At 49.9% G+C, this 14,425-nt stretch overlaps 1 protein-coding gene across 7 annotated transcripts in view; it reads right to left on the minus strand.

Annotated features, from left to right (window-relative positions):
- The window catches only part of ABLIM3 (actin binding LIM protein family member 3), a 107,669-nt gene that overhangs the window by 17,254 nt on the left and 75,990 nt on the right, over positions 1 to 14,425 (minus strand). For 2 of the 7 annotated variants that reach the window (XM_034656906.1, XM_034656905.1), the window contains exons 9-14: positions 9,693 to 9,751; positions 7,268 to 7,339; positions 3,375 to 3,530; positions 1,876 to 1,905; positions 1,252 to 1,381; positions 465 to 563 (exon numbers count right to left, since the gene is read on the minus strand). In XM_034656906.1, the coding sequence (XP_034512797.1) occupies positions 465 to 563; positions 1,252 to 1,381; positions 1,876 to 1,905; positions 3,375 to 3,530; positions 7,268 to 7,339; positions 9,693 to 9,751 (546 nt within the window). The remainder of the gene's footprint in view (positions 1 to 464; positions 564 to 1,251; positions 1,382 to 1,875; positions 1,906 to 3,374; positions 3,531 to 7,267; positions 7,340 to 9,692; positions 9,752 to 14,425) is intronic. The other 5 variants (XM_034656908.1, XM_034656907.1, XM_034656911.1 and 2 more) reach the window with 3 other exon arrangements.

Raw genomic sequence — 14,425 nt, forward strand, 5'->3', positions numbered from 1 at the left:
CCCATGCACAAACACCATGAAGGCAGGGTCTGGGCTAGTTTGAGCACATTTGCAACCTCAGGGCCCAGAACAGTGCCTGGCTGTACAGAGGGAACAGCAGAAAGGCTCAGGGAAGTTAAGGAACTGGCCCGAGGTCACAGGCTTCTCAGTGGTGGAATTGGGATTCAGTCCCAGGAGTTTTGATGCAAAAAGCGCATGACTTTCAGCGCGGTTACTGCCTCATCCCATCACGGCCCTCAGACATCCGAGGCACTTTTCCGGCTGCTTCCTGGCAGGCTTGATCAGGGCTGGCTGTGTCATGTGGGTGGACCATAGCCCATGGGCGTGTTGGGACTGCAGGGTGGGTTAGTGTGGGTGACTGGTTAGAGAGGGTCCCCAGGAAGCGGCTTCTCCTGCTGCCGGTGCCGGCACCGGCGACCCCGTGGAGCATGCACCCATGCTGGAATTGCGGGCTGGCAGCCTACCTGGGATGTGAAAGTGCTTGGGAGCCTGGTAAGAGGTCGGAGTGGAGGACCTCACATCTAACTGGCTATGGTATGGAGAGCTCCGGCCACTCTCGGGCCCTGGAGCGCGCAGGCAGTGGTCCCCAGAGAGAACAGAGGCACAGAGAAAACAGGCATTACTGCGGTGGCAGTTAAGGCAGCAGTGACATGATGACAGCAGGGATGGTAGGGAGGGGCTGTGCTCTCATGCACCATGTCTGCAGAAACAAGCTCAAGCCTCTTTTCTAGCCTCACCCCAAGTCAGGTGGTAAGCATCAACTCCACTGAGCTTCCAGGAAGGTGTCTTTGGACCCCTTGGCTCCCCAGCACCCCTCTCAATTGATTCTTTCCTCCACCCAAGCCCCTGCTTCACCCCTAACCCCAAGGCAGCTGTGGATGATCTGACCAGATGGGGTAAGGCTGGGCCTGTTTCTGGTCCTCTGGCCCTCTGGATGGGGCAGGCCAAAGGACAAGGACAGACGAGTCTTCTTCCAGCCAGGGCTGCTGCACTGCCTGCCACTCTCCTCTCCTGGCAGTTTACCACCCACCTTCCTGCTGCTTCTCAGCTCCACACGCCCCTTTTCCCCCCCGGCCAGGGGCATGTCAGTTAGGCCTGGCTGGTCCCCTGGGTGGTCACAGGCCTCCAGAGGGCCACGCTGTGACGGAGGTCCTGGGGGAAGCCCTGGGCTGTCTCTGCAGCTGGCAACAGCCAGCCACTGCATGGTCCCCCTGGTTCTTCCTATTCCTTCAGGGGCTTCCCCTTCCTTACCGGAGCGGTAGTAGTGGTGAGGCGAGCGGGAAAAGGTGGGGGACATGCCCTGCCGGCTGTACGTGGGGGAGTCGATGTATCCTGGGCTGGAGGCCCTTCTCTGTCGGAGGTCCAGGTTCTCGTAGATGTCCTGGGGGAGGAAGTGGGCCATGAGCCAGGCCAGCAATTAAACCAGACTGTGGCCCCAGGGTCCAGCAGGCAGGTGGGGGAGTGCCATGGGGTCCAGGAATCTAGGGGGCTGAGGATTTTAAAATCATGGTGCTGCCCTTCTGAATACAGAGGCCCCCTCCCTGAGTTATACACATAGCCTGAAGAAAGCTGTAGACAATTTTTGGGGCCTTCACCCATCACTCACAATCTCTCAAATAGAACCCGTGGGTCAGGCGCCTGGAATCCTGGCCAAGGATCACGGGAGCATCAGGGAGGCTCCCTTCGGGTACAGAGGGCACATCCTCTGCCGTTAAGCCACAGTCACTTCCTCCAGGTCATGCTCCTAAGTCTCCCGTATGTGCCCCGGTCGGGGAGCACCCTGGGAGGCTGAGGGGGGAGCGAAACCAGGGGTCTGCTCGGTCAGCATAAAGGGACACAATTATAGAAAATGTCTCCCCGAACCAGATCAATTACCTGGGAGTAGGGAGATAATGTTCCCAGCGACTTAGAAGCGAAGAGTTTGAAGGCCATCGTGGAAGGAGCAAAGGAGAGAGCGGAGGGAGAGAGGAAGAAGGCTTAGGTAGCTGAGCAGAGAGTGGGCCCGCAGCTGCTTCGGGGCCTCCCTCCCAGAGCAGCCGTGCTTAGCGCGCTGGAACCCCAGCAGTGCCGACACGTAGTCGGAAACCCTGAGATCATGCCCTTCGTTTACCAAAGGGAAACCAAGGCCCAGAGAGGCCATTTCGTGATCTGCCCTGTCTGTCACACCAGTTCGTGACCCCTCCGTGGTTCATGAGGACAATGTGCAGGGCCGGGGACCCAAATGTTGGGCCAGCCAAGGGCCGGGCTGCTGCCATCCATGTGGGAGTTGGGCCGGTGGGTGGTGCGGCGGCTGGTGCTGGAACATTCCATCTGCAGAGGGCAGCGGCTGCTCAGCCCCTGGGACCCCTATCCCATGGTAACGCCGCTCCCTGCTTTTCCAAGACAAGTCAGAAATGCAGGTTCTTGTGTGAAATTTCTGCATGTTTAAATGTTGGCAACTAAATTACATTTTAAAAAGGTACTTAGTGAAACAACACAAATCTGGGGGTTGGCTTTGGTCTGTGGGCCCAGTGTGCCATTTCTGGCTTCAGGACCATCCGTTTCCGCCTGGTCCTCCTTTCCTGGTTCATTTCAGGGCCCAGAGCCCCAGGATTCTCAGCATTGGGCTCTCTAACCAAATGAACCCTAATTCCCTTAGAGAGGAAGGGGACAGTGGTGGGGTGGGGACAAGAGCCTGGGTCTCTGCTCTCCAGGCCAGGGCTCCTTCTTCTTTCAACAGTCTCTGCTCAGGGGCCCTGAATGGGGTTAGGACTCGCCTGAGATACAGCCTGCTAGGACCTTCAGGGTAACAGCCACCTGCCTTCTCCAGAGAACACTTTCTCTTGCCCAGCAACCATTTAATTCTTCCGAAAGCTGTCTGATGCTGAGTTCTTAAAAAGCACCTCTGGCTTTGAGCAGAGGGGCGTATTCGTGGTGGCCAGATGCGACAGCCAGAGAACCTACCTAGCAGGGATCATAAACCTGAATGCCCACGGAGCCTGTCAGGGATGGGAGCCATGGGCTGTGTATAAAATTACTCCCCCAGAAGAAAAACAGTAAATCAAGTGATAGGTGGTCACAGGTTCTTGGCTCCAATGCTGGGGTTCTCAGAGAATGGTAGAAACTGGGGGGAGCTGGGGAGAACTGGGGAGTCCATGCCCTAAAGTAGGCACTGTTCCCCCCTCCAGATAATGGAAATACACCTGCTCTGGTTTTTCAAGAAAAGCCAGATGTTTGGATGAAATCACTTGATTTTTAAATGTTGACTATAAATTCCAGTTTAAAAGAGTGCAGGGGCCAACACTGGAGGCCAAAGTGTCTGTGATGGAGTGGCTGGGGACCGTGCGGGCCTTCTCTCCTCCAGGAGCCCCGGAGAGAGGGGCGAGATGCCGTACCTCTCCATAGCCACATCTCTCCAGCATCTCGTCGGACGTGTATCTGGAATGAGGCTCGTAGGAAATGAGGTCGGGACGTTGTACCTCGTAGATGGACTTAACCTTGGGGAGAGCTGCCAGGTCTTTGTAATTAAGGATCTCATTATCCACTTTAGCCTGGGGAAGAGGAAAGGTACAGGAAAGAGACAGAGAGATAAGAGGGAAAAGAGAGAGGAAACAAAAACCAGGCACAGGGGGAAAGAGCTTCTCTAGTTTCCACGAAAAACAGAACATTACTAGGATGGAAGATGCACAGAATGTTAGAATCAGACAGGTCTTAGAGGCCGTCCCTTCCAACAGGGCTCACACTGGTTGAGCGCATTTTATGCGTGAGGCCGTGCACTTTGCAGGAATTGTCTCCTCTAAGTGTCCTGATGCCTCTGTGAAGTCAGTGGCAATGTTATTACTGTTTTCCAAACGAGGCTCAGACAGTTCTGAACTTTGTGTCCCTTCGCCAGTAGGTTTGAATCCTGTCTGAACTACCCAGCCTGGGTGGGGACTGCCTTCCGACCCCACACAGGGAGGACATCCTCACTCACAGCCCCTTGAAGGTGACTGAGACGGTAAAGACAGAATTAATCAGGTGAAACCCAAGCTAACATTTGTGGAGCCCTTAGAGTGAGCCAGACTCTGTCCGAAGTACCTTGTAGGGATTCACTCCCTTAGCTCCTACAGCTCACAGCGCTACTAGCAGGCCCCCAAATCATCTTCATTTCTGAATAAGGAAACAGGCACGGAGAAGCCAATGAACTTGCCCAAGTTGCACAACTAGTAAGTAGCAAAATCAGAATTCAAGCCGAGCCAGTCTAGCCTGAGGACTTGCTTTCCCGGCGGCCTCTGCAAGCTTCGCAGGCTGGGGAGCTCACAGTCTGACAGGGGGCAGAGGGCTGCCCTCAGAAAGCAGGCCCTACATTGAACTGAGGTGAGCCTTTAACCACTACCTGATGTTGGCTGAGCCCAGCCCTCTAGAACAGCGTGGATTAAGAGACGGCTTCCCCTTGCATGGGACAGACCACTTCTCGGGGCTCCCGAAGCCCTGTCCTTTCCACGTCTGCACCCTTCAGCTGCTCCATCTGTGACTGGCTTCTGCTGTGGTCAGCCATGATCTGTCCCCCCATCACTACTGTGACTTGCAAGGTCCTGACGCGAGGTAAAGCGAGAGGCCACTAGACAGAGACTCCAAGGAAACTATATTATCCAAATAACATTCTTCCAGTGCCTGGGGGCCCAGGTGAGTCTTAAGGCCAGAACTATTGTAGAGAAAGCAACTCTCATAAAGACCTTACAAGCACTGCTATTTGAAACCTATTCCAAGGCCCTCCCACCATTCTGTCCCCGTCCCAGCCCACCGCTGTTTGGGCGCTCTGCTGTTCATTCTGCATTGCCCTTAGATGCACCATCCATTCCTCCTTGCCCTGATTTGGGCTCCGAGGCCCCATGGACTGCATCAGAGGCTCCCTGGCTTCCAGTTGGGTTGGGCCAGTGGGGGGCACCCGCAGACTGGGGGGTGGTGGAGAGAGAGGCTGTGCACCTGTCCCCTGGCACTGCCCTGGCATCAGCGGCTATGGGGGCATGGCTCCCAACCAGGGCTGCCTTTCACAGCTCCAGCTTTCGCTGGACCCTCTCTTCAGGCCTAGGGTGGTGACAGCTCCTGCTGTTGTAGACCCTGGATGCCACACGATGTCTTGTGGGTCCCCTAACCCAGCCTACACCTCTGTAAATTGTCCCTTCACAAAACCGTCCTCAGTAAACCCCTCAGAAGTGGGCCATCTCATTTCTGCCAGAGCCTGCCCGGGTCGGGCACCACATGGGTACCAATCCGGGGGTGCGTGGGCCAAGGGAACCTTAATAGGATGGTCCCCTTGCTGAAGTAAGAGCTGTCTTTCGTCATGGGATATTAGATCTTGACCTTGAGAGCTCTTGGCATCTTGCAAACTTGTCTCAACCCATCAATATCCAATATTCTCAGCGCTTCAGTCCAAACCTCAAAAATACTATATTTATATTTCTTCTTATAGCCACTGTGTTTATAGGGTTACAAATGAGCCTTTGGTTTGGAGGCTCAGTGATTGAACAGAGGCTTCCCAACATAATTAGCCAGGAAGGAAGGAAGAGAACACATGGAGCTGGTCAAAGTCAAACGTCCTGAAGATGATTCAAGCAGTCATTGGGGTTGGGGCAAAGTTTGAAAGACCCTGCCCCCTCCAGGTCCATTGATAATTCTATTTTAATACCAAACCTCCGTATTTATGAAAATCAAACCAATAATCTATCTTTCTGCCTGTTATTGTGTGTCCTGAAAGTGGTTGGATGGTTTCTTTTCTGAATTTGGAAGTCATGTTTGGAATGTTCTGATTGAAAACACAGCCCACGTGACATGTGCAGTCATTCCCCAGAGCAGCTGAAGGTGAGGTGTTATAACAGGCAAGAAAGGAGAGTACAAGCAGGGAGACACATGCCTGCATGCACGGGAAGCTGAGCCCCCAGCCGGACGGCACAATGGCAGGTGTCCCCACTGCTCTTGTCCATCCCTGTGGAGGTGGCCCTCAGAGAGGCCACTCTGAGATCTTTCTCCAGGACTCCAGGGTGGCTAACTTGTTTCACAAAGCTTACTGAGGCTTCTTAGTGGCAGGGAAGACCAGCCAAGGATTAAAGGCATTAGAGCACTGCCACATAGATATAGATACAGATACAGACACAGATACAGATACAGACACAGACACAGACACAGACACAGACACAGACACAGACACAGATACAGACACAGACACGGACACAGATACGGACACAGACACAGACACAGACACAGATACAGACACAGATACAGACACAGACACAGATACAGACACAGATACAGACACAGACACAGATACAGACACAGATACAGACACAGATACAGATACAGATACAGACACAGATACAGATCTCCCAAGTTTGCGTATCCTGGTAACTCTCCTGGGGACATGCTCACTTTGTTAATAACCTTATCACGGTATAGGGCCTGAAATTTAACTCATTAATCCTGCTGCGTCTGGCCCCATTCATAGCACTGGGGGGGATAATCGTCTGTCTTGTTCTGGACAGGAATCTTCAATGAGGCTGGCCTGTGATCAAAGGGCTTGTCTTCCTTGGGAGCCGCAAGGCAGTATTGACCATATGGAAGTTGCTGCAATGATAACTCTTACGTCTGATTTTCATTTGAACAGAGGAAGAAAGGAAAGGAAACAGCCCCATTAGTGGGCATTATCGAGGGATCAAGGAGGAAACTGGGTGTGGATTTGGGGTAAAATAATAATGGAGCAATGGTGGTCAGGGCCCACCCAGGGCTGGCTGGTTTGGGGACTGTCTCTATAGCTTCTTATCAGGAGCAGTCTTCCTGTTCTAGACCATTCCCCTCTCCCCACCCCTCCTCCCAACGTTGGTCTTCTTGGCCCTTCTGACGTGGGGTCTTGGGGAAGGCTGGAACAGTCCACAGTCAGATGGCTCATTTCCCTTGCTCAGCTCTGTCCTCCCTGGCTCTGCTTTAACTGACGTCTGTTTCTCTCTCAGCTTCTCTCTCTGAGCTTAAATATTCTTCCTCGGGATTCTTCTTCCAGTGGGCCCTAGACTGTCTGTCCCTCTGTCCATCCGCAGCACCGTTAGAGTACCCTGCACTTTCCTTCCTATCACTTACCAGGATTGCGACTGCGACTGCTTACTCGTGGGGTTATGCGTTCAGTGTCAGGTGGACAGGCATCAGGTTGGTGCGCGAGATAGTATGTGCATGAAAACCTGACCGCTGTCTTTGGCTGTCCTTAGAAACCCTTTACATACCAGACCCGCGGATAAGAAAGTGGCTGAATAGTGATACATACGCAGATGACTCGGTTGGGTGACCCAATGCTGGATCCGGGGGGTGAGATGGAAGTTTCGGATGTCCGCCTATGCTGTGGGAGAGACGAGAGAGAAGGAGGAGAGAGAAGGAGTGAGAAGCTGCACCGGCAGCCAGTGGGAAGGGGAGGAGGGGCGGGGAGGAAGAAGGCAGCTCTGCAGAACAGCCACAACACGGTTACATACACTTGCTGGCTTTCTGTACTTTCTTTTTATTTTCTGCCTTTGTGATCAATGTCTGAGTGTGAATGAAATTGGAAATGCACAGGACTTCGGGCTGTTGGACAGAATTTGGATTTGTAGTGTTTTGTTTTGTTTTTAAACATATTTGTAATTGACCTTTCAGGCAGTTATTCATGAAACTTTTCATTTGGGGTTATCCTGCCAATAATGTATTTATTTCAACTGAATAAAATTGGTCAGCACTCATTCCTTAGCAGTTTGTTTATATAAAATGTACAAGCAGGTTAAACTTTCTGTAATTACATAAAGTACTGACTCTTTACAGTGTATCCATTGCAAACTGACATCAGCTTAAGGGATAAACTTAAAAAACTTTTCCCCGAACAACCGCAAAGATGTGTTCATGGCTCCCTCGGCAGAAGGAGGCGACTATGTCAGCCTTCCTGCAAGTTGGGAGACTGGCAGCATGTTGTAGTCAAAAAGCAAACAGACTGGGAACTGAGGGCCCCTAGAGAACCATGTGATTTTAGAGATCCTAGATTCCCGATCCGTAAAATGAAGAGGCTGGTCTGAGGGACTGCAAAATTGCCTGCCAGATCTCTCAGGCCACAATTTGGAATTAAAGCATTCTCCCTGGGGCTCTATAGCAGTGTCTCCCAAAGTGGTGACTCTGACCAGATGAATTTAGCGGGAGCATTTGATGACACTGGGTTGCCATATGGGAGACTAAAATGTAAAATTGTATTTCATTCCTCTTGGTTAGATCAAGGAGGAAGTCTTAACTTAGTGCTGATGTATTTCAGCCACTGTCTCAACAGTTGTTAATTTCCGCCCTACCAGCCTTTTTCTTTTTTTAGCAAAGAGAGTAGAGGCAACACCATCTATCTGGAATTTCTAAGATTTATTTTTAAGAAACATCTCATTTTCCTTGAATGTATTTTATAGTTACCTTCTATTTATAGCAAGTAATACTGGTTTTCCACTTGGTGATATAAAGTTTTATTTTAAAATAAGTTTTGTGAACTGAAGAGTAGTGGGTTGATTTAGAGAAGAATATTACGTATGTAATGACACAGGTGGTACACAGATGTGGCAAAAGAACTGGGCTGTAGAAGGATAACTGAACCTGAGAAATGCCACCGAAAAGGTAGAAATTGAGGAAGGAAAGGGCAATTAGATCCTTTTACATCTTAAATGGAGAGCACTTGGAAGAAACGGGGGGGAGGGGGAACCTCATGGCTCAAACAAAATTATACATCAATAGACCAGTTCTTTTGCAAAATGTAGAGGCACTTCGGACATCATCAAGTGCCTGTCCCCAGCATGCACCCAGCTTTCTCCTTCACAGTGTCAAGGACTCAGGAGCTGGGCTCCTCCCTGCAGTCCTTGGATCAAGAACTCAGATTCATGGGGCGCTTGGGTGGCACAGTCCTTAGGCGTCTGCCTTCAGCTCGGCGTGATCCCGGCGTTCTGGGATCCAGCGAGCCCGGCATCAGGCTCCTCCGCTGGGAGCCTGCCTCTTCCTCTCCCACTCCCCCTGCCTGTGTTCCCTCTCTCGCTGGCTGTCTCTCTGTCAAATAAATAAATAAATAAAATCTTAAAAAAAAAAAAAGGAACCCAGACTCACAGGACTTCATGGTACTAGTCGGAGCACAGGAATTCAGAAGGACGCGGGATCACAGCTGGCCCTGTGTGCCCCTGGGGACACTGGCTGTGCGCCTGCTTGCTACGTTACTGTGGGCAAATCAACACCCTCTTTAGACTTTGATTCTTACGAGCAAAGAGAAGATACAATTCTTTGCCCCATCTGATCCACGGGGTTAACGAAATCAAATCAGACAGTGGCTGTGAAGGTGCTTTACAAACTGTCAATTTCCGTGTCAACGCTATTATTCTTTCTATTTATTCTTAATAAATGACGTTAGGCTAGGGAAAACCCCCAGCATGTGTGCTTCAACGAGGCCACCATCTTGGTGAGTAATACTAAGGCAAAAGCCTTGCCTCAGAAATGCTAAAAACTCAAAATTTTACAATTTTCAATGTGCTCTCACATCCAATGTTTTTATCCGCTCAAATGCCCAATGAGGCAGGTGTTACCATTAAGGAAATCTAAGGATCCGGACATACATCTGGGAGCGTGCATACTAAGGAAAGACCCCCTACTAAAGCACAGTGCCCCCAGTCGGTGGCAAAATTGTGGTCTGGTATCACTACCAGCTTGCTTACCTTTAACTTCTTCTCTGCCCGGGCTGCCTGTTTGCAGATGGGGTGCCAAACCTCAGAACCTAAGGGTCAGCAAAATAACAAAGGCTCAGACCTTTCACGCCTACTAGCTCTCTCGCCACCCCTCACCCCAGTTTGCTCCAGCACATTTGCCTTTCATAGAAGCCAGGGGGACCCCCTGGTGAACCAGGCTCTTTGCTGCTCCTTCGATCAGCCACTCCCACTCTTTCTACCTGTCCAAATCCTACCCATTCCTCAAGGTCCAGGTCTCACATGGCATCTTCTTGCAAACTTTCTTACCTGCCAGCTGGGAGTGACTTCTCTCTTCTCTGCGATCCATAGTTCTTTGTATCTTTCTTAACACATACGACCTCAAATCACAATGGCTTGTGGATGCATGACCCTAAGTAAATTAGAAGCTCCTCTGGACAGGGGCTGAGCTTTATTCATTGCTGGCTCTCCTGCAGCATCCAGCATGGGATCTTGCTCTCAGCAGAGGCCCCATCCATGTTTGTGGGGTGAACAGATGAGTGGATGATTGGCAGTGAGTGACACGTAGCAGGTGGTCAATAAATATTTGTTGAATGAATGAATGACAGTGGAGGTGAAATAAAGCGCTGGACCATGGTGAACGCCAATCTTCCTTTCCCTTCAAAGACTTACGACAGTGTACGAGAGCTATCACACTGAAGCAGGGGGAGGGGTCATGGTGTATATAGTCTGCCTGAGAGCACTGTTTTGACCTGCTAATTCCTAAGAGGCTCCAGACTCTTCAAATTTAGTATATTGCAAATGCCTGCATTTTACTGGGGAGGGTGTCCAGTTGGCCAGCCCCAAACTCGAGAGGCCAGTTTGGAAAGGCATGAGCAACAGGTGTCTGGTCACATGTTGAGAAGAAGCCCCGAATATTACACATTCCCCAAAGAAGAAACAGGTGTCCTGGATTAGAAGGAAAAGTAGGAACATATTATCCCTTTGGTGCCATTGCTCTTATTGCCAGCCCGAAAAGGAAAGAAGCCAGCAAATGGCTGGATTCCTGAGTACCCAGATGGCATTTGTTTGTCTGACTTTGTTTTTAGGATATACTTTCCATTATGGTTTGTTGCCTGGAACCCCCAGGACTGGAATGCTGGCCAAGCGACAGGGTGGGGTGGGTGTGTGGGGGGGTGTTGCCGTAAAGTTGAAAAATTAGCTCCCAAAACGTGATGGAGAGAAGATAGGCCCGAGGTAAAGAGCCTGGGATCTTGTTTCTGGAGCCTGGATTCTTGCCCCTGCTTGGCCCTGAACACATTCTCTCTTCCATCCCGGTTTCTTCATCGGAATAACAATGAGGTGGGATTTGGACGGTCTTGGAGATTGTGTTCATCTCCAAAATTTTAATTCTAGGCCCAATTTGTCATTTATGAGATAGATAGGGATCCTTCAGTTTTGTTTGCTGATTTTCTTGTGTTCCTAGTAATTCAATCTGAGTTTAATTCTTGCTCACGTAAAGTGCAATGGCTCACGGAGCCCAGTAGAGGGACCCCGGGGCTGCGGCTGGAGCCTGGCCTTCACAGGGTGTGTCTGCTCCCAAGTGTGGGTGGGGATCCTTGCTTTGGGGCGTTATGAGAGACAGAATTTCCGGGTCCCGGGATGCTGCTGAATGCACTAGGAGTTGTTTACCCCTGTGGCTCTGCCAGGAAGCATATGTCACAGGTCACCATAGGAAATGGATGAAGGGGATACGGATGTCCAAGAAGGTCATGAGATAAAGGGAAAGAGGCACAGGAAAGAAAAGGGTCATGCAGAAGTCCTCATGGGGGGCAATGATGAGTAAAGACAGGAGGTCAGACTCGATGGTCTCTCCATGCTGCTCACATAATCTGTTCTGAAATAACGCTGAGCCGCATGGCTTCCGCACCCAGCTCACAGGAAAGCAGGTTTATAGAAGTGAGTGGGGAGAATCAAAAGGGAGAAAGAAATATAATTAGAGATGAAAAGAAAGCAGAAGTTTGGCAGGTGGCAGGAGAGCATCGAAACTAAAGAGGGAAGGAATTTGCTGCTTGTGAGCAACAGACTTAGGTAAATCAAGGTAAGAACAGGTCATCTGTTCATGAAGACCCCTAGCAAATGGTGGCCTGCTGAGCTTTTGCCACTAGCTGGTAGCTCAACGACGTGACAAAGACAGAAAGACAGCATCCAGAGTGAAGAAGGTTGTTACTCTCTTCCATGGGCTTTCTCCCCAGAGCTTAAAACAACACCTGGCTCATGTGTGTTTCATAAAGACATAAATGAATGGCTGGATCCTACCTCTTTATTTTATTTTAGCTTTTTGTTTCTTTTTTTTTTTTTTTAAGAGATTTTATTTATTTATTTGAGAGAGAGAGAGAAAGAATCTCAGGCAAACTCTACACTAGCATGGAGCCCGACGTGGGACTCAGTCTCACGACCCTGAGATCCTGACCCACGCCGAAACCGAGTCGGACTCTTAACGGACTGAGCCACCCAAGTGCCCCCACCTCTGTATTTTAAAATGAGACACAGGTTGAAAGGCACCCAGAGAATGATAGTAACTAGGATGGAGAGAGAACCCCAAATTAGGCCATAAGGCAGGGTCTTCACCGTGGAGAAGAGAAGACGTAGCAGAATGGTGAGAAAGGGTTTTGAGTATTTTCATGCCTTTCTGTGGGAAGAGCAATGAACTCGTTCTGCATGTATTGCAACGCAGAACAAGGACCAAGGGCAGCAGTTTCAGGGAAAGAAAATTCAATGTCTGGGGACTGAACGGGTCCATTCTGAGAGTGAGCTCCCTGTCCCTGCAAGTATGTAAGTACACATTGAGTGGATACGTGCACAGCAGGGATATTGTAGAGGAGAAATAGAATGAGGTAGTTACACTAATGGATGTTTACTTTCCCTCCCAACTCTTGGAGATTCTGTGTTTTCATCTTCACAGATTTCTCCGTATAGAAAAAAATGAATTATTTGCCCCTATCCAATGAATTAGACTGGAATGTAGGTTCTATAAGGAGCGGGATTCACATCTGTCTTATCTGCAAATACAGCTGCAGGGAGTGCAGACTCAAGAAATCCTCATGGAGTGAGTGAATAAAACAAAAGAAACAGGATGTGCTGTTTTAGGCCAGTTGAACTCTCCAATCCGGGCTCGGAGATTTGGACAAGCAGTACAATCTAGACTCTGATTTGACAGCTACAATTCCAGAGTGAGTGTCTGTCAGAATATTCACTGGACTGGGGTTTGTCCAAGTGTGAGCTGTGGCCCAGTTGTCCAGAAGCCGGGTAAAATGCCGATTCCCATGGAGCCCCTGACGTCAACTCCTGCAGGCGGGGCCTGAGAATCTGGGATCCTAGTAAGCTCCCCGGTGACTTTGGACTCCGATGGGAGAACCACAGGGCTGAATACTAGCTAACACTCCAAATTCATTCCTTTGGAATGTGATGGGATAAAGAAACCAATTGTATGAGACAGAGGGACGTTTTAACTTCTTGTAGGAAGTCAGCACCTTTGCTTGTTAGACTCCTGGTTCCACGAGTCATACCCTTGTCCTCTGAGATTGTCCCTGACAGTTCCAGGTCCCGTGGTTAAAACCTCCTGTAATAGTTACGGAGGGAAGGAATTAGCTATTTCCATGCGAGCTGACTCAGAGGCCGAGATAGACTCTCCGAAATGATCCCTCAGACTGTAGGAAGGCTCTTCGTAATTCCTAGAAGAGGCAGCACCAGCCTTCTCTCTCTGACTGGTCACAGCACACCCCACATTTTGGGTTATTTTTGGGGGGTTATTTAATGTTTAGGGACCCACTCATCTCTCTGCTGGACGTAGAAATTCCATTTGCCAATCTTCTTCTTTTTTTTTTGCATTAGTGGTGATTTTAATGCGGAAGCCCGACCTGGTACCACTGTCTTCCAGACTGCTCAGCCAGGGTTACAGACACAGCGGTGGCTGAACCCGGCCCACCCAAAGGTTCGATTTGCCCAGCACAGCGTTTTTGAGCATCTGAATGCTTTTAGACCTGCAGGTGGCCACCGACCCTCCCTGCTGTCTGCCTCCCGGCCCTTCTCGCCCATTTCAGCAGGCATTTGGGTTTTCAAAGCTGGATCCTAGCCAGGGTGTTCCCTCACAGCAAGTTTCTTCCCCGGATTTCTTTTGACCGTAGCAGGTGACATTTCTCCAAGTTCTGCCTGTACGTCAGCGGCACAGCCTCTGTGACCTAGACTTGCTAGGATCATGGAATGGGCTGTTTTAAAATCCCTGCCTGGACACACAAAAATGTGCTGTATCCACACAGTGGAACAGCGTGCAGCCATAAAAAGGAATGAAGCACTGATATATGTGACATCATGGATGGATCTAGAAAACATTATACTCTGCGGAATGAAAGAAGCCAGACATAAATACCTATGCATTGTAGGATTCCATTTATATGAAATTTCCCAAATAGGTAAACTATAGAGACAGATAGCAGATTCGTAGTTGCCAGGCTCCAGGGGGAGGGGAATCGGTATGGGTCTCCTTCTGGGGTGAAAATGTTTTGTAACTAGGTAGAGGTGCTGGTTGTACAGCGTTGTGAATATACTAAAAGCTACTGAATTGTACACTCCACAATGGTTAATTTTATGATATGTGACTTTCACCTCGAACCAAAAAATCCCTACTTCCTGCCCCTAGCAGGTGGACGGCTTCTGTAGACCACAGGATTCTCTGCTCTTCTGTTATTACTAAAGGGTCTCAAACT

Source organism: Ailuropoda melanoleuca, chromosome 3 (assembly GCF_002007445.2).
Source record: "Ailuropoda melanoleuca isolate Jingjing chromosome 3, ASM200744v2, whole genome shotgun sequence".
Classification (NCBI taxonomy): Eukaryota; Metazoa; Chordata; class Mammalia; order Carnivora; family Ursidae; genus Ailuropoda; species Ailuropoda melanoleuca.